The 22,070-nt window shown below is 40.6% G+C and overlaps 1 protein-coding gene across 4 annotated transcripts in view; it reads left to right on the top strand.

Moving 5' to 3' along the window:
• LOC125454242 (kalirin-like) overlaps positions 1-22,070 on the top strand; it is a 40,203-nt gene that overhangs the window by 5,739 nt on the left and 12,394 nt on the right. For 3 of the 4 annotated variants that reach the window (XM_048534814.2, XM_048534815.2, XM_048534813.2), the window contains exons 3-8: positions 6,373-6,439; positions 8,251-8,354; positions 10,736-10,805; positions 13,840-13,926; positions 15,768-15,860; positions 17,406-17,456. In XM_048534814.2, coding sequence (XP_048390771.1) covers positions 6,373-6,439; positions 8,251-8,354; positions 10,736-10,805; positions 13,840-13,926; positions 15,768-15,860; positions 17,406-17,456 — 472 coding nt within the window. The remainder of the gene's footprint in view (positions 1-6,372; positions 6,440-8,250; positions 8,355-10,735; positions 10,806-13,839; positions 13,927-15,767; positions 15,861-17,405; positions 17,457-22,070) is intronic. The other variant, XM_048534816.2, reaches the window with a different exon arrangement.

The following is a 22,070-nucleotide window of genomic DNA, read 5'->3' as shown; positions in this document are numbered from 1 at the left end:
TGCAAATGTCCATATTTGTTTCGTTAGGGTTTATATCGTAGAAATATGGAACCAAAGATGTTTGCAACACAGAAAGAGGTCACTTGGTTGAAAGTCTCAAAATAAGAGAAATGGTCTTCACCTGGACATGTTTCAGAGATAATGGGAACTGCAGATGCTGAAGAATCCGAGATAACAAGGTGATGAGCTGGATGAACACAGCAGGCCAAGCAGCATCTCAGGAGCAAGAAAGCTAACATTTCGGGCCTAGACCCTTCATCAGAAAATTTCTGATGAAGGGTCTAGGCCCAAAACATCAGCTGTCCTGATCCTCAGAGGCTGCTTGGCCCGCTGTGTTCATCCAGCTCCACACCCTTCACCTGGCCATGTCTTTATTTTTCTTTCATTCAGTTATGGGGCTTGGGTGTGTTGGTTGGGCCAGCATTTGTTTCCTGTCCGTAACTGCCCTTGAGAAGATGGTAGCAAGCTGTCTTTCTGAATCACTGGAGTCCACATGCTGTAGCTAGACCCACAATGCCCTTAGGAAGGGAATTCCAGGATTTTGGCACAGCAACACATTTCCTTTTTTCTTACTCTAACTGCCCAAAACTGTTTCAGTTTTAAGTGAATATGTAAATTCCTGATACTTTCCTTGTTCTTCTCTATTTGCCATGTATCATTGTATAAGAACAAAATCAGAAAATAGCTGGAACATTTCAGCAGGTCTGACAGCACCTGTGGAAAGAAATCAGAGTTAACATTTCAGGTCCACAGACACTTCTTCAGAATTGATGGGAGCTAAGAAAAGGAAGATTGTTTGGGGGGAGAGGGCAGAGTAAACGATAGGTAGATGTAGAGCCCAAAGAGAGAGAAAGATAGTTGGACAGACAAAGGAGTGGTTGAGGTCAGTCTGGGGAATGAATAGCTGCTAGCAAAGAACAAAGAACAAAGAAAATTACAGCACAGGAACAGGCCCTTCAGCCCTCCAAGCCTGCGCCAATCCAGATCCTCTATAACTGCTGCCTATTTTCCAAGAATCTGTATCCCTCTGCTCCCTGCCCATTCATGTATCTGTCTAGATACATCTTAAATGATGCTATTGTGCCCACCTCTACCACCTCCAATGGCAACGTGTTCCAGGTACCCACAACCCTCTGCGCAAAGAACTTTCCATGCATCTCTCCCTTAAACTTTTCCCCTCTCACCTTGAAATCGTGACCCCTAGTAATTCAGCCCCTCATTCTGGGAAAAAGCTTCTTGCTATCCACCCTGTCTATACTTCTCCTGATTTTGTAAACCTCAATCAGGTCCCCCCTCAACCCTTGTCTTTCTAATGTAAATAATCCTAATCTACTCAACCTCTCTTCATAGCTAGCACCCTCCATAGCAGACAACATCCTGGTGAACCTCCTCTGAACCCTCTCCAAAGCATCCACATCCTTTTAGTAATGTGGTGACCAGAACTGTACGCAGTATTCCAAATGTGGCCGAACCAAAGTCCTATACAACTGTAACAAGACCTGCCAACTCTTGTACTCAATGCCCCGTCCGATGAATGAACGTATGCCGTATGCCTTCTTGACCACTCTATTGACCTACGTTGCTTCTTTTCAGGGCACAATGGACGTGAACACCCAGATCTCTCTGTGCAAGGAGAGACAATTAGTGGTTGGCAATGGGTAGTGTGTGGTAGCAGTCTGTGTAATGATAAATTCTGGTGTGTGGGGATTGGGGAAAGTATTGGGAAAACGTGGTCAAACCCTAAAATCTATATTAAGTCCAGAAGGCTGCAAGGTTCCCAAATGGAAAATGAGATGCTGTTCTTCTAGCTTGCCCTGAGCTTTGCTGGAACACTGTAGCAAGCCTAAGGCAGAGATATTGGACAAATCCTAGCTCTGAGGAAGGGTCATTGGACCTGAAATGTTAACTCTAATTTCTCTCCACAGAGGCAGCCAGACCTCCTGAGATTTTCCAGCAGCTTGTTTCTGTTTCTGATTTCCAGTATCTGTAGTTCTTTTGTTTTTTTTTTGTTCAGTATCATTCTAAAGGAAATGACTGTGCTTCTTTAACCTGTCTGTTGCACATCATCTGTAAACATATGCCAATTAACATCTTCAACTTAACATAGAAGTAGTAAAAGTAACAAAAGAAATGGCAAAATCATTGACAATTATATTAAGAAATAGAAGTCAGTCAAAAGCCGTGTATATTCCCTGAAAGCCATTATATCATATTATGTATCATATCTATAATAGTGATAATATAAATGAAAATAAGGGAATGGTGAAAATATTCAATAATTTGGTAAAAATCTTATCAGACTCTGCGCAGTGTGGGCTATGGCTAGATGAGTGGTGGCATTGGGCAAGAAGTGGACTGTTTTGCTTCTGGAATGAAGGCGAGAGGTGTGTATTGCAGGAGATGGAAGTAGGTGGCACAACTACTACAGTTGATGCAGGTGGGGTGGGATCCTGAGCAAGTGAACAGGCCAAACAGAGGGCATGCAGGGTTTGCAGTGTTACAGGCTTGAGCGCATGAAGGCGAGTGGGAAAGCTTTGAATGCATTAGTGAGAGAGTTGGAGCATGAAACTTGGTAGGAAGTTGATCCAATTGTAGAGATAGCGTGAGTGTGGGGTATCAGAGAGAAGGTGATGACACTTACCTTGGCAAAGTGGAGAAGGGCATTGACCTCCTTCCTACAGTTCTGGGTATTCCTCCAGATGGCTAAAACTGCTCTAACTTGGGTAGCGACTTCTGATCAGATGGGCATGATCTGGGTGCTGTTGCCTCCACTGCTGGTCCTGGGGGAAAAGAAAGGCCTACCTGTGTACCATCCTGTCCAGCAGGATCTCTAAAACCATGCCCACAAAGCAAGGGCACCAATATCCCCTGTCTGCCATGTCTGGGGCAAAGGTCAGAAACTGGGCAGGGCAACTTTAGATTGATAGTGCGTTCCCAGGTGCACAAAGGCCTTTTAAATATGGCATCGGTGCCTGGAATTCCAGGATCTACATGTAAGTGGCAGGTTGCTGTGGGAAACGCATATGATAAGATGGTGTAGGAATGGGACATGCTATTCACCATAAGGGATCAAACGCCAATTCACGTGGTGAGTTTGCTAAGATGTGGCAAGAAAACTCACTCAGTCTCAAGGCGAGAATCACTCCATCAACCAAACTTAGCCAAAGAGCTGTAAGATTCAACTCTGAGAGTAAGTGTTTGTAGATGAGCAAGAAAATAACACGTAAGATAGGTCAAGGAAGCTAACAGTTAAATCAGGATTGGGGCCACGCACAAACACAAATTAACATTGTCAAATAAAGTGAAATGAAGAACATAATTCTATCATGACAAATCTCTGGGGCTAAATGGTTTTCATCCCCAAGCTTGAAAGAGAACAGATGAGGACATGGACATTACAAACTGCGATCAAGTCAGGAGCCAGTCCTACAATAATTAATTTCCTCCAGTGTGTAAACAGGCCATTTGGCCCATTGAGTCTACACTAGCCCTCCTAAGACCATCCCACCCAGACTCATCCCCCTACCCCATCCCTGTACCCCTGCATTTCCCATGGCCAATCCACCCACTCTGCACACCCCTGGACACTATGGGCAATTTAGCATGGCCAATCCACCTAGCCTGCACATCTTTGGACTGTGCGAGGAAACCAGAGAACGTGGAAGAAACCCGCAAGACACTGGGACAATGTGCAAACTCCACACAGTCACCTGAAGGAGGAATTGAACATGAGTCCCTGGCACTGTGAGGTAGCAGAACTGACCACTGAGCCACTGTACCACCCATATTGTCCTTTCAGTTGAAAATCTGGACATGTAACTCCACTATTTAAGTGAAAGGAAAAATGGAATTATAGGCTAGCTAGTCCAGTAGAATTTGTTAGAAGCTACAATAAAGGTAAAATGACAGAACACCTCGAATGGTTTAAGCTCATCATGAACAAAATTGTGACAAATGAATTTCGATGTAAGCATATTTGAGAGCATTCACTTTGAGCCGAAAGATAATAGACCAGAATCTGCTCTAAATAGTAAAAGGTCAGAAGCCATGGAAGTCCAAAGAGATTTAGGGATCATGTACATAGACCATTAAAATGTTCTGGATAGCACAAAAAGAATAATGGAATTCTACTTATTATATCCAGAGGACGAGAATAACCGGGTCAGAAATTGCTTCCAACATGACTTCCCTTTTCCTAAACTGCAGATTCTGCACCAACAGAGTTGACAGGATATGTCCAACATACTTTTTGCACTCACCCCTTCTCTCCATCCTGGAACAGCAGTAGGGTTCTATTCATCCGAACTTCCTATTGCATCAGTCTCTGCTTTCAAATAATCATCCTCCATCATTTCAGCCACCTCCAGCAGGCTGCCACCATCAAACACATCTTTTCCTCCATTGTCAGCATTCTGTAGGGACCACTCCCTCTGCGACACTTCTACTCCTCAATCACACACAATTCCCTATTACCAAGCTGTAGGAGCAGCTCCTCATTTCTGTATAGATACTTTACAGCCTTCAGGACTTAACAATGACTCAACATCTTCAGACCATGAACAATAACCTTCATTTTTTATAATACCTCCTTTCCCCTCCTGCCACGCTTTGTCTGTATGAGTTTGCTCTCTGCAAAACTAACCTATATTCTGCCATTAACATTTGCCATGAACATCTGTTCTTCATCTACATCCCTCCTCTACTAATATCAGCATTCCCTTTGTCTTTTGCTCTAGGTATCTTCACCATCTGTTTCACTTGTTCCTCCTGCCCCTGTCTTCCTCTCTCTTTGTCAACATGATAAATCATTTTCTGGCCTTTCAGTTCTGAAGAAGAGTCATACTAGACTCAAAACAGTAACTTTGTTTCTCTTCTGCAGATGCTATCTTACCTGTTGAGTTTCACCAGTATTCGCAATTTTTATTTGGGTTGGAAACTCCATTGCAGTTATACAAATTGCTGGTCAGATTACAACTTTTCTTTTACGCACTGAAGGGATAAGGATGCCATTGATAGGGCTAACGTTGATTACCCATTCCTAAATAAGACTAAAACAGAAGTTGCTAAAAAAGCTGAACAGGTCTGGGAGCATCTGTGAAGAAAAACCAGTGTTAATGTTTCACATCTGGTTCTTTTATGATTTTTCTTCACAGATGATGTAAGACATGTTTAGCTTTTCCACCAACTTCTGTTTTTGTTCCTAATTTACAGCATTTGGAGTCCTTTCACTTTTTATTATGATGAACTGCCTTCTTGAACCATCATTGCCCTGATACTGAAGGGATTTATACAGGCATGTATTTAGAGTACAACCAACTGGCTTGTTAAGCTTTTTCAGATAACAGGCAGGAGTCAATGAAATTAGAATACTCAACTTAGTTCTGGATACCATAGTGTAGCAAGGATATATTGGCAATGGAGGGTGCACAGCATAAAATTACTAGAATGATTCACGGGCTCTACAGATTAATTTTCAAGAAGAAGTTACACAAATTAGGATTGTATTCCATGGAATTTTGAACATGAAGAGTTGACATGATGGATGTGTTACGATATTAATGACACTGAAAGGGGAGATAGAGAACAGTAATTGTTACTGATTGAAGGATCTGAGATTCAGTGACAACACTCAATCAAGGGAGCATACCTTTCAGGATTGAAATTAGATTGAAATAAAACAGCAATTGAATTAAATGTTAGTTTTAAGTCTAAGATTACACATCTGCGTTAACAAAAGAATATTAATGGATATTAATATAAGCTATGGGGCAGAATGTTGAAGAGATGCTGATTTCACCTGCTGGCTGGATAGCCAGGCTGGCACCTGCTTTATTGGAAGGCCCACTGACCCTGAAGCAAATCAGGCAGTAGCAAGGCCACCACGAGACCTTCCCCAAAACCGGGAGGCACAAATCTTGCCTCCCGAGAGCTGCAGCCTATCAGAGGCCGGCATCTCTTGTGCTCACTGTGCCACTGGGGGAGGCCACAGCTACTGCAGGAAGAACATTCACCTTAGCTCCTGAGTCAATGGAGTCTGGAGCGATCAAGGTCACTGATTAGTAATGTGTAGGTGAAGGTGAAATGCCACATGGACTGGGGGCTATTGACAAATGGGTGCAGGGAGTTCAGCAGGAGAATAGTAGTTGGGCTTATCCACCATCCCACTTAATGCAATGCCATTGCTGCCTCTACCCTTACCACAAGTCAGAGCAAATGTTTCCACCCATGTTTTCAGATCACAGATCAGAATTGATCTTATCAACCTGGTGGATCAGTTTCAAGGGGATAAAGGGCATGCTCCATGTTTTTATGTTCCAAAGAGAATTCTTAACTATTGGTACATTTAGTTTCTCTTTTATATCTTATTTGCAGGTATGTCCTGAATGAACTTGTACAAACAGAGAAAATTTATGTTAAAGACTTGAGAGCTGTTGTGGAGGTAAGTTGAATTGGATATAATTAGAATACCATTGGAGTAAGTTTAATAAAATTCACAGTGAGAGCTCTCTCATCCAGGTACCTGATTTAGGAGCCAAGATTTTCTTATAACAGTGCATCTCTGATGTAGCACAGCCTTCATTTACAACACTGGTCTCCTCACTGCTAACCAAATCTAACGCATTTTACAGACTCAGAGTCAGTTAAGTAGATTCCACAATAATTAGGAAACAAGGTACATTAGGGAGGTTTCCCACAGGATATCAAAGCTGGCATCAACAACTGGCCAAAATGTTCCCTAATCTTCTTAACAGAGGTCTTGGCTGTTAAGAACAATGTTCACTTTAAGTTTAAATCATATTTTGTATTCTGTGTATTAAGAAGGGGTTAGTCATTTTTGAGTTTATTGCAGGAGCTCAGAGTAGTGATGATGAGATGTCTGGAGGTCTGTTTTGTGTACATTCAATTTAATGAAGCTTTAAACAGCTCAACATATTAAAAATGGTGGAGAAAAAAAAACTGAGCTGTTGCCTAGTGACAGAAGTCCAATGATGTTCAGGTACAGGTACAATAATCTAGAAAATCGGTCAGTGGTATATGACGGAGAATGATGGGCTGCTGAACATTGGATACAGGGAACTCATGTAGTTACTCTGAAATTAAAGCCATAATGAGTTTACTTTGCAGTTTGATTCAGGTACTTCAGACAGAGACACCAGATGAGGGGAGAAAGTCAATGAAAGGAAACTGGTTGCAGCTGTACCAGCCTGAATCTGACAAGTAGCTTTAGTGTGGGGATTATGAAAACTCTGAAGTTTGAGTTTTTTGTAAGGATGTTGGTGCAATAATGGGAATAGTGTTAATTTGAATCTTTTTCTGATGTCTGTAATGAATTTTTCCAATCTTTCATTTATTTTGTCTTGTGAAATATCAATCATGTTTCTTTTTATTGTTTAATAAATGTTATTTTTTGTGGTACTAGAACTTGAGAAGCCTTCTGTGAATGTGCTCAGTAAGTGATCTCTAGGATCTAAAAACAAAATTAAGATCAATAAGGCAAGGTTTCATTCTGAGAGTTGATTTGTTTAATATTAACATCTGGGGTTAATCGTATAATTGATAGAAACTTCACACTCCACACCTCACAGCCAGTTCATTGATATAGTGATGCAAGTTACAAAAAAAATTAGTTGAAGGATATATTTCAGTCATTTTATGTGCAGCCTAGACCAAGGCCCAGGAATTTCTGTCCTCAACCTACTTGGCTGATGTTGAAATGGGAAAGCAGAAAAACATTCCTTGAAATGGAACCCATCAGCTCCAAAGTGAACCTGCACAGTGATGAGAATGCTCGGAAGCATGCTGCAGCTAGGCCATTGATGAAGTGGCACTGCCAGGATGTGCAGTGGTTCAAGAAGGCAGCTCACCATCGCCAACTCAAGGGCAATTAGAGATAGGCAATGAATATTGACCAAACTAGTGACACCCACTTCCCATGAATGATTGAAATAAAACTGTAGAGACTGAACATTTGAAGGGGGCTCAAGCAGCCATCCACTGTTAGATTTCTTCTCCACCTCCTGCCTAAGAGGTTCATGTAAATTAGATGCCCCGTAATCCCTAAATTCTGGCAGGGCCTAGATAGTGGCACCTAAGTTGCTGTGTATGTTGGTGGAGTAGGACTAAAGATTTTCTGCCCATTTATTCATTTGCATTTAAGCATTTGTAAGAAATAATAATTGTACTAGCATGGCATAATTATAGGAGACTTCAGTTGTGACACCAAATTTCTGCATATTTCTGATATTTCAGGGCTATATGAAAAAAATGGAAGAGAAAGGAATCCCTGATGACATGAAAGGAAAAGACAAGATCATTTTTGGAAATCTTCAACAGATCTACGACTGGCACAACAAGTATGTAGGTAGCCATCTCAGAGAGTTACTGGTAGGGAAGCAAACTCAAGAGTTTGTAAAGAGAATTTCTCACCATTAACATGTGATTCTCTGCTAACTTTTCCTATTTCTCTGAAGATTTTGAAAATTTGTCAGCATAGTGACACAGCCAGCAGTCACCTTTTAGTAGTTTGATGAATTAGGCATTTTAGAAAACTGGTATGAAAAAAAGAGAAAACAGTAAATCAGGAAATAATGGTTAGGCAAAACTGAACTTGTGCTTTCAAAGCCTAAAATTGGTGACCAACAGAATAAAATAAATTCCCTAACAAACAACATTGTGGGTGTTGCTACATGACAAAGATTGGACGAGATGAAGAAGGCAGCTCACTGCCACTTCCTTAAGGGAAAGTAGGAACCCACAATAAATGTTAGCCTAACCATGAATTGCAGTGTCAAATAAATTAATTTTTATATTAAAAAACACATGTTTCTCCTTGATTATAACTACCTTTAATGTTTACAACATTAATCAATCTATTCATAACACTTATTGACCCATGTGATTCTTCACATTTACCTCAATGTATACACTTTTCTTAGAACTGTCTCCAAACTGTCTCTTGCAACACCTTTTATCAAGTGGCACTGCAATTCAGTCCCATCTTGGTTAGCAATCTGAGGAAAATGGTGCAGTTCAATTGGTTACGCGAATGAGAAAGCAAAATAGCATACATTAAATGGACATTAAATGAGGTGGTTTTCCTAGGTAGGCTGATTTACATGTTATTTTTACACAGGCAAGTCATATACATCTGCAGGACCACAGAAGGGACAAAAGAGAAAAAAAATTAGTTATGCAACTCTGTTGACCGGTATCATGAAGCAGGTAGCTCACCCAACACACTGGATGACACAAGTGTTGACAAACAATTTTTCAATTTTGACTATACGCTCATAAAAGCCTCGTACAACGTTTTAGTTCTTTTTATTATCTCATCAATATTTCAGAAGAACACTGAGCTGAATAATGCCAAATATTGGCTAAGTGTCAATTTTGGGGAGTTTTGTAGTGGGTTTCTCTCTATGAATTTTAGGGAGTTCTCATGCAATCCGCTGCTGCTCACTTATTTCTGTACACACTGCATCTCTACGGTGTATGCTCACACTATCTTGTGCACACCAGCGCGGAAATACCCACTCCTGCCGGGACTTTCCGGGATTCCCTCATCAAAGCCAAGCTGTTCAACAAGGCAACCGCTATAAATAGCCCTTCATAATAGGTGCAGGGAAAAAGAGAATACAATCTCCAAAGGGCCCACAGGTGGTGCTTCATTAAAAATAAAATCTGACCTTTGTAAATGTTCAGCTTCTTTACATCATCAGCTGTCTGATCAACTGTCACAGTAACTGCAGCGACAAGAATCGAGCTATAGAGGCTCCCATCCTTAGCACTTTACCATGTTTGAACCCTATCTGAAGAAATGCTACTTTTTCCCTAACATTCAGCAAATCATAAACATCGTATAATTGAGTGAGTGAGGATATATCATTGTCTTCACTCATATAGTATTCCCCAAACTCAGTCAAACTGTCGAGAGTGTTCACTTCCATCGGAATATCCTGAAACTCATATGCTCCACTTGCTGCATTTTCTGATGATAAAGCCAATTGTAGAGCCTGTTTGAAGTCTAGTTGGGCTTCAGATAGTAAGTGCTTTTGCATGGTTACATCATTAATCTCACGTATCAAATGGTCTCTCAGCACCTCACTGAAGGTTAAATCAGTCATATGGTCCTACCAGTCATCTTAACCTTGTCAAAAACCCCAGTATGGATTCCCCTGCTTCTTGAATTGGTTGGGCCGAGGACAATACTCTGAGAAACTCCCACAGAGATGTTCTGCAGCAGAGACGACTGACCCCCAAATGCCAAGTATGACTCCAACCGAAAAAGAGTTTTCCTACAATTCCCAAAGCTTCCAGTTTTGCTTGGGCTCCTTGATGCCACACCCTGTCGAATGTGGCCTTGATGTCAAGGGCTATTATTCTCACCTCATCTCTGGAATTCGACTCTATTGGTCCATGTTTGAATCAAGGTTATAATGAGGTCATGAGCTGAATGGTTCTGGCTAGAGGTGCCGTTTGGAAGATATTATCAAAGTAGACTTGGTGAGTACTTAGTAAAATTCAGATGTGTTGGCCATTTCTCCAACTAGCTTGTTGGATTATTTTCTAAATAGCATATCCCTACAGTATGTATAACATATTCTGATGCAAAGAATTTGCTACAGTTCTTACGTGTTTGATCATGTTGTGTCATTCAATTTCAAGTGATTAAGGAAAAAATACGTATTCATTGTAACAAAGTTTTAGACTGATATCTGTTCATATTTCTTTGCAGTTATTTTGCAGGACAATTGGATGAATGTCTTCAGGAGCCAGAGCATTTGGCAAAGCTCTTCATCAAGCATGTAAGGTTTTCTAATTTACATCAGAGCTTTTAATAAAAATAGCAGCTTAGCTCATTTAATGTCACAATGTCACAATTTTCCTTTCATCGCATAGTAAACTGGATTAGAATTGGCATCATTGTATTATACTTCACCTCAACTTCTCAAACGTAGAGACATAGAGATAATACAGCACAGAAACAGACCCTTCATTCCAACTCATCTGCGCTAAGCAAACATCCTGAAATGATCTAGTCCCATTTGTGAACCTTTGGTCCATAGCCCTCTAAGCCCTTCCTGTTCATGTACCCATCCAAATGCCTTTTAAATGTTGTAATTGTACCAGCCACCACCACTTCCTCTGGCAGTTCATTCTGTACCCACATTACCCTTTGTGTGAAAAGGTGGCCATTCAGGTCCATTTTAAATCTTTCCCCTCTCAGGTTAAACTTATGTCCTCCAGTTCGGGACTCCACTACCTTGGGAAAAAGATCTTGGCTATTCACCCTATCCATGCCCCTCATGATTTTATAAATTTCTATAACTTCAACCTCTGATGCTCCAGGGAAAGATGCCCCAGCCCATTCAGCCCCACCCCATAGCTCAAACCCTCCAGTCCCGGCAACATCCTCATAAATCTTTTCTGAACACTTTCAAGTTTAACAACATCTTTCCTATAGCAGGGAGACTACAATTGTAGGCGGTATTCTAAAACTGGCCGAACCGATGATCTGTATAGCTGCAACATGACATTTCCAACTCCTACACTCAAATTTCTGACCGATGTAAGCAAGCATGCCAAATGCCTTCTTCACCACTATATACCTGCGATTCCATTTTCAAGAAACCATGCACTTGCAAAGTCTCTTTGTTCAACAGCAGTTCCCAGGGCCCTACCTTTGACTGTATAAGCCTGCCCTGGTTAGCCTTATCAAAACGCAGTACCTCACATTTATCAAAATTAATCTCCATCTGCCACTCCTCTGCCTATTGGCCCAGCTGATCAAGGTCCCATTGGACTCTGAGATAACTTTCTCCACTACCCACTACACCACCAATTTTGGTGTTACTTGCAAAAGTACTAACTATGCCACCCATATTCACGTGCAAATTATTTATGTAAATGACGACGGGCAGTGGACCCAGCACCGATCCTTGTGGCACACTGCTGATTGCATGCCTCCAGCCCAAATAAGAAGGGTGAAATTAGTTGGTTCCCTGCAAAAAGCCCTAATCACAATCCAGCAGCCTTTTATAACTAATTTATGTGTGTAATCAGGTGACTTTAAATAGCATACACCCCATCCATTTTCTCAGTATCATTGTCAACTCTGCTTTGTCCCCATATGGCTGGTGCATAAGAACAAAGGGGTTAATAATTAGGCGATATGTCCAGAGATTCAGGAATCTAGAACTTTTTCCTTCTGTTCCTTTAACTGCCTGCTGTTGCTCAGCCTTTAGAAGGAAACAACAGATGAAGAGATGAGACACTCTACTGACCAAATTAGGATCTTGCATGTTTACAACAAAAGTCGTGTTCCCATTCCAAAGCTGAGACAAGCTGCAGGCTGCTGTTGGTTGCGGTGAGGGAGTTGTGGTGGATGGGGTGGGTGATGTCTACAGCCAAGAGGGTTGCTGAAGGACTTCCCAATTTTGCAATGCCTACAATCTAGACTAATTGCATCCACGATGTTGACAGCACTTCTTCATCATAAGGAGTGAGTACATGAATGTCAAAGGAATACACATTGTTTCCTGCTTCTCCTCTGCTGCTCCTTCAGCAAAATTACAGGTGCTATGAAATGAGGGTTTTGTGTGGGTATCATTCAGAAGTGAGAAAATTCCATTAATCAATCAAAAGGAAGCAAGCATGTGGAAATGAGTTTTCAACTCTTCTTTATTTGAGAAACATTTAATGAACTGGGCAATGGACACTGGCCCCATGTTATTACCATAACCCTTAATGCTATTGGTCATCTGAAATCGATCAATCTCTGTTTTAAACAGTCACAAAGACTCAGCTTTCCACAGTCCTCTAAGTTAGAGAATTATAAAGATTCACAATAATCTGAGGAAAAAGAAAATTCTCATCTTGCTACTAAATACCACCCTCCATCTCTCACTTCACCTCTGTAACATGGTCAGAAGTTAGATATTGATATTGGGACAGCCACATTTCCAGCATTGTGAGCTGTTTGGAGCATTCAGTATAGACTAATTTTTAAAGCTATAGCAAGTGTGTACTGTCATATTCACCCATCTGATGCAGGGAATGCCGTATCCACCTAGCAGTGGAAGCTAAAAATTTAACCCAATGATTTAAAATCATAAAGGATCTCTAACAACAAATAGCAAAATAATGTTCCCTGTGGTTGGTGAATAAATGATAAGGAGTCGTGAATTTCAAAAATGTCACTAACAGTGTGAAAAGAGATGAAAGGATGAAATGCTTTGTCAAATGGGTGTGATTAGGACCATTAGATCATTGCGTTATTTAAATGAACATTTTGTAAATATTTGAAACAGAGCTATGCGTGAATGGTGGGATTGGTTTGGGCTGTTCTCGATGGGACTAATGGAGATGTGTTGGACCAAGTGGCCCTCTTCTGTCCTGTATTCTTCATTGGTTTGATGTCATATGAATTATGACAAGGGAATGTGGAGTTTCGGCTGCAATCAGATCAGCTATGATCTTGTTGAATGATGGAGCAGGCTAGAGGGGCCCACTGTCCTGCAAATATTCCTAATTCATATATTTACAATTTACTTAGTCTCTAAATATCTGGCAAGTAACCGGAATTAGTCTTATTTACTTACTATCAGACACTGTTCTAAGAACTTAGAGAAAGGATAAAAATTCTGAATGATTTTGATTGACAGTTCCAGTTCCATTTACAATCAGTGTAATTTTAATTATTCCATTGTTAGTATTTTTATGAAACGTTAACGATCCGTTGAAGATAATGGGATGTACTACTCAGTTCCAAGAGGAGTAGGTGAAAATGCACGAAGTGGTGAAGTTAGAAATCATAATACTAATTACCCTTTACTGCAGGAAAGACGCTTAGACATGTATGCGGTGTACTGTCAAAACAAGCCAAAATCTGAGCATATTGTGGTTGAATATGATGCCTATTTTGAGGTGAGTCACAGGTTGTCTTTTTTCAATGACAATAATAAATAATGAACATCAACTGGAAATGAGTAGCTAACAGCAATCATTGACTGTTGAAGAACATCGCGATTTATGCTTACTGACACATGGCTGGAATGTTCCGTTCATTGAGTAAAGATGGCTACTTTCTATAAAATTGACTTTCTTTCTGCTTAATTTGACATGTGAAGTGGCTTCTGTAAAATAGTTTATTGGAAGGTGTAAAATGAATTTTAGTCTAAATTTCAAAGCACCTATTCTTAAAATATTCATTATTTAAAGAGACTGAAATTTGATTTAAAAACCACGCTAGAAATTTATTTCAGTTTCTTCCTCCTTGATTCTTGAAGACAGGAATACTGTAACAACTACTATTTTGTAATAGCTCCCTGGGGGTGGCAGTCCGCGGAGTTTCCTTAGCCTAAATATCAACTCTTGGTGCGCGATTCAAAGCAATGTTGGTCAGCTTTTCATTCATTGGTGAACAATGTCATCACAAAGCTAATCCTGGTCTCATTCAATTGCAAGACAAGGAGATCATTCACCAGTGCTCGATAAATCTGTCAGGAGAGGGAATACTGACTTTTGATTTCCTTTCCCTCTGCCACCGACTCTCAGAGCAATTATAATCCCTCAAATCAGACAAAAACATACATAGGTCATTGAACTTGATGTGGACAAAAGCTGAAACATAAGGGGTAAATTTTGCAAAATCTCATCAACCAGATGCACATGCGGGAATTTTGAGCAGAAACTGCACACAGATTTTAGGCAGTTAATTTAAAGAAGTAAAAGATCAGATATAACCTGTACCCAGTAGTTGGGGAGATGTTGGTTTGTTGTGGTAATGTTGCTGGATGAGTAGTGCAGAGCCCCGGTCTAATGCCATGCAGAGAGGGTTCAAATCTCACTATAAAGAATTCTATCCAATTCATAAATTTGGAATATAAAGCTTGTTTTAATAATGGTGACCATGACAACAATCACTAACTGTTGTAAGGGCCCATCTGCTTCACTAAGGCCCTTTAGAAAAAGAAGTTTGTACTCTTATCTTGTCTCCCTAAGGATGCACATGCATTGGAGGCAGTTCACAGAAGGTTTACCAGACAAATCTCAGGAAAGTGAAGGTTGTCTTATGAGGAAAGTTTGTAGAGTCTAGGCTTGTAATTGCTGGGATTTTGCTTGATTGACGCATATAAAATCCTGAGGGATCATGACAGGGTAGATGGGGAAAGAATGTTTCCCGTTGTAGAATATCTAAAGCTGAGGGTCACTATTTTAAAAATCAGGTGTCATCCATTTAAAACTGAGATTTGATGTTCTTTTTCTCTCAGGGAGCAATGAGTCTTTGGAACTGTTCCTGAAAAATGATGGAATTAGAGTAATTGATTATTTTTAAGGCAGTGGTAGATAGATTCTTGTTAAGCAATGGTTATTTGGTGTCGGCAGGAATATGGGTTACAATCAGATCAATCATGATCTTATGGAACGGTGCAGGTTTGATAGGCTGAACAGCCTCCCTCTGCTCCTGAATTGTATGTTCATACACATGAAATAAAATCCACAGCAACATGGCTGATTTGAACTGCCCTCTGCAGTGGCCTAGCAAGCAACTCAGTTCAAGAGCAATTAGGGATGATCAACAAATGCTGGCCTAGTCAGTGATACATTCGGAACACAAGACTTTTCCAAGATGCAACTTATAAATTGTATCTGTCCACCTGGTTCAATACAGTACTGCATAGTATTTATCCTTTGGGCTAATAAGGTATCTAATTAAAATGATCAGTTAGAATGTAAGTGATACATCATTTGCTTTTTTACTTCAGGAGGTAAAACTGGATTTGGGTGAAACATTTAGCTTGAGTGACTACCTCATCAAACCTGTTCAGAGGATAACCAAGTATCAGCTACTACTCAAGGTGAGAGCTTGTCCAACTGTAAAACTGCATAGAAACACAGACTGGTACTTAATAGAGACACTAGGGGTCCTGCGTATTCACTGGAGAGCTGGTGAAAGCCTTGCATCGCTATGTCTTGGAAAGGCCTGCCATACAGGGAATCTATAACTCCCTGGACAAAGGCCCCTGCTGTCTAATCAGATGCTTGTAACTCCTCATCGCTCAATGGCACTACCCACTGCAGACTCACCTAAGTATTGGGTTCACAAAGGGAACGGGTGCCGATAATTGGCAGGAGGGGACGGGGGCTTGGGGGTGACGTGTGCTTACAGAATAGACTTCTTGGGTGTGGGAGATTGATAGCAAGGGCAGTGGTTGGCTCTCAGCCAGCCCACAGTTCCTGATGCTGGATCCCTCACACAGGAAACAAAGATCCTTGAACTAATTACCCCTTTCCTCTTTTCCCTGCCTCTCTAGCAGCCTTATTGCCACCACATACTTAATTAGGGAACAGCAGGAAGGTGGAAAGGACCTGCCTGCGATTCTCCCACTGAATTAAATTGTCCTTACCACTGGACTCAGAAAGCATTAACTTCTGCCCATTAACAACAGTTTAAACTTTCAGTTTAATCTTTTGACGACCACAATTTAGTCATGAATATGAATAGACATGAATGCAGCAAGGAAGCCTAGTTTTGGGAAAAGATCCTGAAATTTGCCTAATTCCTATTTCAGATCAAGATTGTGGATGTCTAAAGTGAAACTGTATCAATATGGTGTCCTGTGTGATCCTGGTACAGTATGGGTGCATACCGTCTAACAAATTAAACATTTCATCACCCATTTTGCTATAAGTGGGACAGAAGCTATCAATTAACTTTTGGGTATTTAAACCTTCATCGTAACATTGAAATTTCCTTCTCTATTTGTACTGAATGATGGACAGTTAATCATGCACATTGTGTTCTCAATTTATTTCATTGGATGTTTATGGGCAGAAATTTTAGGATGCAGTGAGTACACTTTTAAAGGGATTACAAAATATTCATCTTGTTTGCCAGGACCCTGATCACTCAATTTTTTTTAGAAAGGAAACAATTATGCTTTTAATTTGAGATATGAATGCCGTAGTTTGTTTTCAGACATAGTGAAAAGTCAGAAAAAGATTAGGTCACGTGGCAATAATCCCATTCTCTCATTAGAGAGAGACCTCTGGTGCTGGTTTAACCTGAGGATAACTACACCTCAGGCAAGGATTAGCTCAAGAAGATTGGACCTTCATGGTAACCTTTTCTGCTCCAAGAAATGAACCCATGCTGTTGGTGTAACTCTGTATTGCAAATCCACAGTACAGCCAAAGAAGCGAACCAACCCCTGTTAGACAGAATAATGGTAGGGTGGATGTTAGCACCAAAGCTACTTTCACAAAGGTTAAAATGTTTGCTGACAAGACAAAATTTGTCACGAGTGTCTAAACTGCAAAGTTGATTCATATTATTTTCACGCAAGGAAGTTATTTGCTTACTGGTAAATATTAATTAATAAAAGAAAATTATCTTGTTGCAGGACTTCCTTAAGTACAGTGAACAAGCTGGCCTCGAATGTTCAGAGATTGCGGTAAAACTTGTTTTCTTAGACTCAGACGCATTTACAGTGCAAGCAAATTTCCTGTCATATCGCTGAAAGCAAATTGTAAGAAGTGCCGAGCAAATTTACTGAGTGAATAACTCACATTCATTTACTATGATTGTCTTCAAATAAGTTTTATATACTAAATAAAAAGGTAGTTTAATAATATGGAGTTAGTCTATTATCTAAGTTCTGAAATAAAACTAGGAAAGTGTAAGGGAAACAAATCACTTAGCCCTGATGACATGTACTGTGAGCCATTGAAAGAAGCAAGTGAACAGATAGCAGAAGTCATTTTCTTTCAACTTTTTAAAATCATCTAAGTTGTCCATTCAGCCCATTAAGAATATAGGAAAAAGAATAATCTTTTGCCCCTCAAACCTGTTCTGCCTTTTAATTATACCAGAGCTGATCAAATACCTTAATTACTTCTATATTTGCTGGTAGGATGAGGGTATTACGGGCAAGCTCAGCATTTATTGTGTCTCCATAATCGCCCTTGAGGAAAAATAGGTGGGCTACTTTCTTGAACTACTGCAGTCCATATGCTGTTGGTTTATCCCTTCTTCTTAGACAGTCTTTGAGTCTCAGGGTGACTTTGTTCAGCTTCAGAGTTGGGGGGTGCTAATGTGACTAAATAGTCCAATGATGGTTCCACACACGTCTCATAGGTGGGGCAGCTGCAGTTTTGAGAAGTAGGAGGTGGGGTATGACACCTGAGCTTTCACACCCTCTATCTGTTGCTTCAGTTTGACCTTGATCTAGGCCTGTCGGAGAAGCTCAAGACAGTTGGTACCATTGAAAATGTTTCTTCTCCAGTTTGGGCTGTTTTGGGCAAGACGTTCCCATGAGTCAGTGGGGTGTTGCAATTTTTAAGCAGAGTTTTGAGGTATCCTTGAACTATTCTCTCTGTCCTCCTGATAACTGCCTTCCACATGTTTGGAGTAGAGAGCTTGTTTTGGCAGCATTGTGTCAGTCATGCAGACAATGTGCTCTGCCCAGTGCAGCAGATTGACAGTAACCAGTGCCTCGGTACTGGGGATGTTACCTTGAGAGAGGACACTGATATTGGAATGTACCTCCTGTCATTGGATAGGCAGGATTTTGCAGAAACATTATGGATGATACTTCTGTAGAGATTTGAAATGTCTGTTATATATTGCTCTTGTCTCCAAAACATACAGAAGAGCAGGTAACATTTTACCATTCAGGCCATGAGCTTGGTGCTGGGCTTCAAGGCTTTGGTAATAAATTCCCTTTTCTTCAGATGGCCATAGACTGCACCGACATGTCTGACACAATGTTGAATTTTAATGTTGATGTCAACCCTCTCAATGTATGGAAATTGATCCTCCTGTCCAGGAACTACCATGGATTTTTCTAGTTTGGAAACAGTTTTGCCTGGGGGAAGCAAGCTGCTGGAGTACCTTTGGCTTCCACATGTGTAGCCTTACATCCATTGTCTCATAGGTCTCTATGAATATGTTGTTGATGGTTTGGAACTCAGCCTTTGAATGCGTGAACATGCAAGTGCCAAATGTAGCTCACTGACAGAGAGTGGTGTGGTTTTAGCTCTCAAATTAGTTCTATATGGGGTTCCCTATTATTCTGTAGAAAAGCTTCATTTCAGCTGGAAGCTTCATGGAAATGGGATAGAGTAATGCAGTGAAGAAGAAGGAGAAGTGCATTAGTGTGATAATATAGCCTTGCTTGGCTCCATTTGCACACATATTAGATCCAAGGTAAATCCAGATGGCATGCAGCAGGTACAGAATGTTTACAAATATCCTGGCAGTCCCTCACTTGGATAACAATGTGCTCAAGTAGGTGCCAATGTCTGGAGTGAATATGTTTCCTCAAGGTCTTATCCTTGTCTCTCTGATAAATGTCTTTATTACGACCAGGCCATGCTCCTCATGCGCCTGCTGTCCCTGATATCTCTAGATGGTAGAGGGTGGCAGTTGAAAGCTTCTGCCAAAGGAGCATTGGCAAGTTTCTATGGTGCATTGTGTAAATGATAAACCCTGGTGCCACTGTTCAAGTATGGTAGAGGATTTGAATGTTCAAGATACTTAATGGAATTCTGATCAATGTCTGCTTTGTCACAGAGGATGGTGAGCTTCTTGAATGTGCACTCATCCAAGTAAGCGGAGACTATTCCATTACACACCTGACTTGTGTTTTGTAGATGCTGGATGGACTTCGCAGTATCTCGACATGAGTTACTCACAGCAGAATTCCCAATTTCTAAACTGATTTTGTAGACACAATAGCTAGCCCAGTTAAGTTTCTGGTAAGTGTTGATGGTGGGTGATTCAGTGAGGGTAATACTGTTGAATGTTTAAGGAGAGATGATTAGATTCTCACTTCTTGAAGAGTTTCATTGCCTTGCAATTTAATCGAATGAGTAATACAAGCCTCAATGATGTCCAGGTCTGGTACCAAGCAAGCACAGACTGCCCTGTTATCTGAGAAGGAATGAATAATATTGGACATTCTTCAGTCATCTGCAAGTGCCCCTGGATCTTACCTTATGCTGAAGAAAAGGTCATTGATGATTAGTCCTAGGACGCTGCCCTGAGAAACCGCTGCATTAATGGTTGAACTGAGCTTAGTGGAAATTTTTTCCTCAATTTCCTTTGGCTTTAATGTTACTGGAGTTCCTTGATGCCATATAGTCAAATGTTGCACTGATATTAAGAGAACTCTCTCACCTCTCCTCTGCAACTCAATTTTTTTGAGCATGTTGGGACTAAGATGAATTCTGAAGCTGAGTCATCCTAATGCAACACAAACTAAGCATCCATGCATGGGTTATTATAGGGTAAATGCTATTTTACATCACCTGCCCTCATTTTGTTAATACTGTGAACTGGCTGAAGTGTGGCATCTGGCTGGGAGTCCCAGGCGGAAGTGAAGATGGAAAACCCACTCGATAATTCTGGTGGAAGATAATTACAAATGCTTCAGCCCTGTTTTTTGCATTGGTTTTCTATGCTCCAAAATCATTCAGGAAGGTAATGTTCATGGAAGCTCTTTCATTACTTGTTTATTTGATCATTCACAGCTACATATGGCAGCTTTGATTTGATTGCTTGGTTTGGGATCACTTAGGTCCAATATGCTTATCCTATTTCTGTTGTTCAGCATGTTTGTAGCTGTATTTTGTAACTTCACTGTGTTGATATCCATTTTTAGGTTTTTTTTGGTGCTGCTCTAATTATTCCCTTCTACATTTCTCATTGATCCAGGGATTGTAATGGCATAGAGTGAGGGATTCCTCAGGCCATGAGAGTGCAAATTGTGGTGAAGCACAACTTTGCTGGTGCTGGTCTATAGTGCTATATGGACGCTGGTAGGATAGGACATACCCCAAGGCTGGAGATAAAGAAATCTGAGACACTGAGTTAAAGATATAATTTTGTGAATATGAACTTATAAGGCTGTTGCTGACTTAACTGAAGGACACCTTCAATTTTGAAACCCAGTAACCCAGGCTGGATGTACAATTGTCATATCGGATGCATAAGTTAACCTTGGTTGGATTTATTTGATTCTTCTATAGTGGTGTATACTACTGAATGGCTTGCTAAGTCATGCGGAGGGGAGTTTAGTGACCCATTTCTCCGTGGGTCTGATGTCACATGGAGGCCAGAAAAGGGAAGGTTTCCATTTAAGGAAGTTTCTGTTGAGTCATGTTTGGGTACAGGAAATTTCCAGGCTCTGAGCACCTGACACAGAACCAAAAGTTATGCGTGTGGACAGACATATTAGTCATCTCCAGTTTCACCATCTCCAAATTCCCTCCGATTATTTTTATTTGCATCTAGTTTAAATTCAACTTATTTAGAATTCCACTGACTGCATCCTACCATCCAAATCTTGTGAGTCCATAATTTGTTTTGCATAATCTCTGGTGTGACATTTTCACTACCATGCTAATTTCAGAATCTTTGTCCTTGTTTATAAATGTCTTCATACTCTGTACCACTACCATCATTTGCACTTTTCAGGCTTCAACCTCTGGTCCATTGCACAGTTGCTAAGGCAGTCATTTAAGAAACTGATACAGTACATCAAATTTCTTTCCCTGAACTGCTTTTTATCTTATTGAGATTTAGTAAAGTTGAGGAAGTTAACCTAGAAGGATTCTTTTCTCTCCTGGGACATAGACAAAGCTGTATTTGCAAAGCTTCAATTACACAAGAACTAGGAGCAGGAGTAGGCTGTTCAGCCCTTCAAGCCTGTTCCACCATTCATGGCTGATCTTTTCGTGGACTCAGATCCACATACCCACGTTCTCAGCGTATCCCTAGTTCCTTTATTGTTCAAAAAAAATCTGCCTTAGCTTTAAAAATGTTTACTGAAGTAGCATCAACTAGTTCACTGGGCAAGGAATTCCATAGATTAACAACCCTCTGAGTGAAGAAGTTCCTTCTCAATTCTCAGATTCCAGGATATAGCAATGTTATTAAGGACCTTCAAAGGTTTCTCAAATCCTGCCTTGAGGCATATGCTCTAATTTGACCCTTAACTTCTGCTGCTGAATGCTAATTCCTCCTTGTAAAACACTTGGAGACATTTAAACACTGTACTGGTGGA

The sequence above is a fragment of the Stegostoma tigrinum genome, chromosome 7 (genome assembly GCF_030684315.1).
Source record: "Stegostoma tigrinum isolate sSteTig4 chromosome 7, sSteTig4.hap1, whole genome shotgun sequence".
In the NCBI taxonomy this organism is placed as follows: domain Eukaryota; kingdom Metazoa; phylum Chordata; class Chondrichthyes; order Orectolobiformes; family Stegostomatidae; genus Stegostoma; species Stegostoma tigrinum.
The sequence above is the reverse complement of the archived record's forward strand: the minus strand, read 5'-3'. Positions and strand labels throughout refer to the sequence as shown.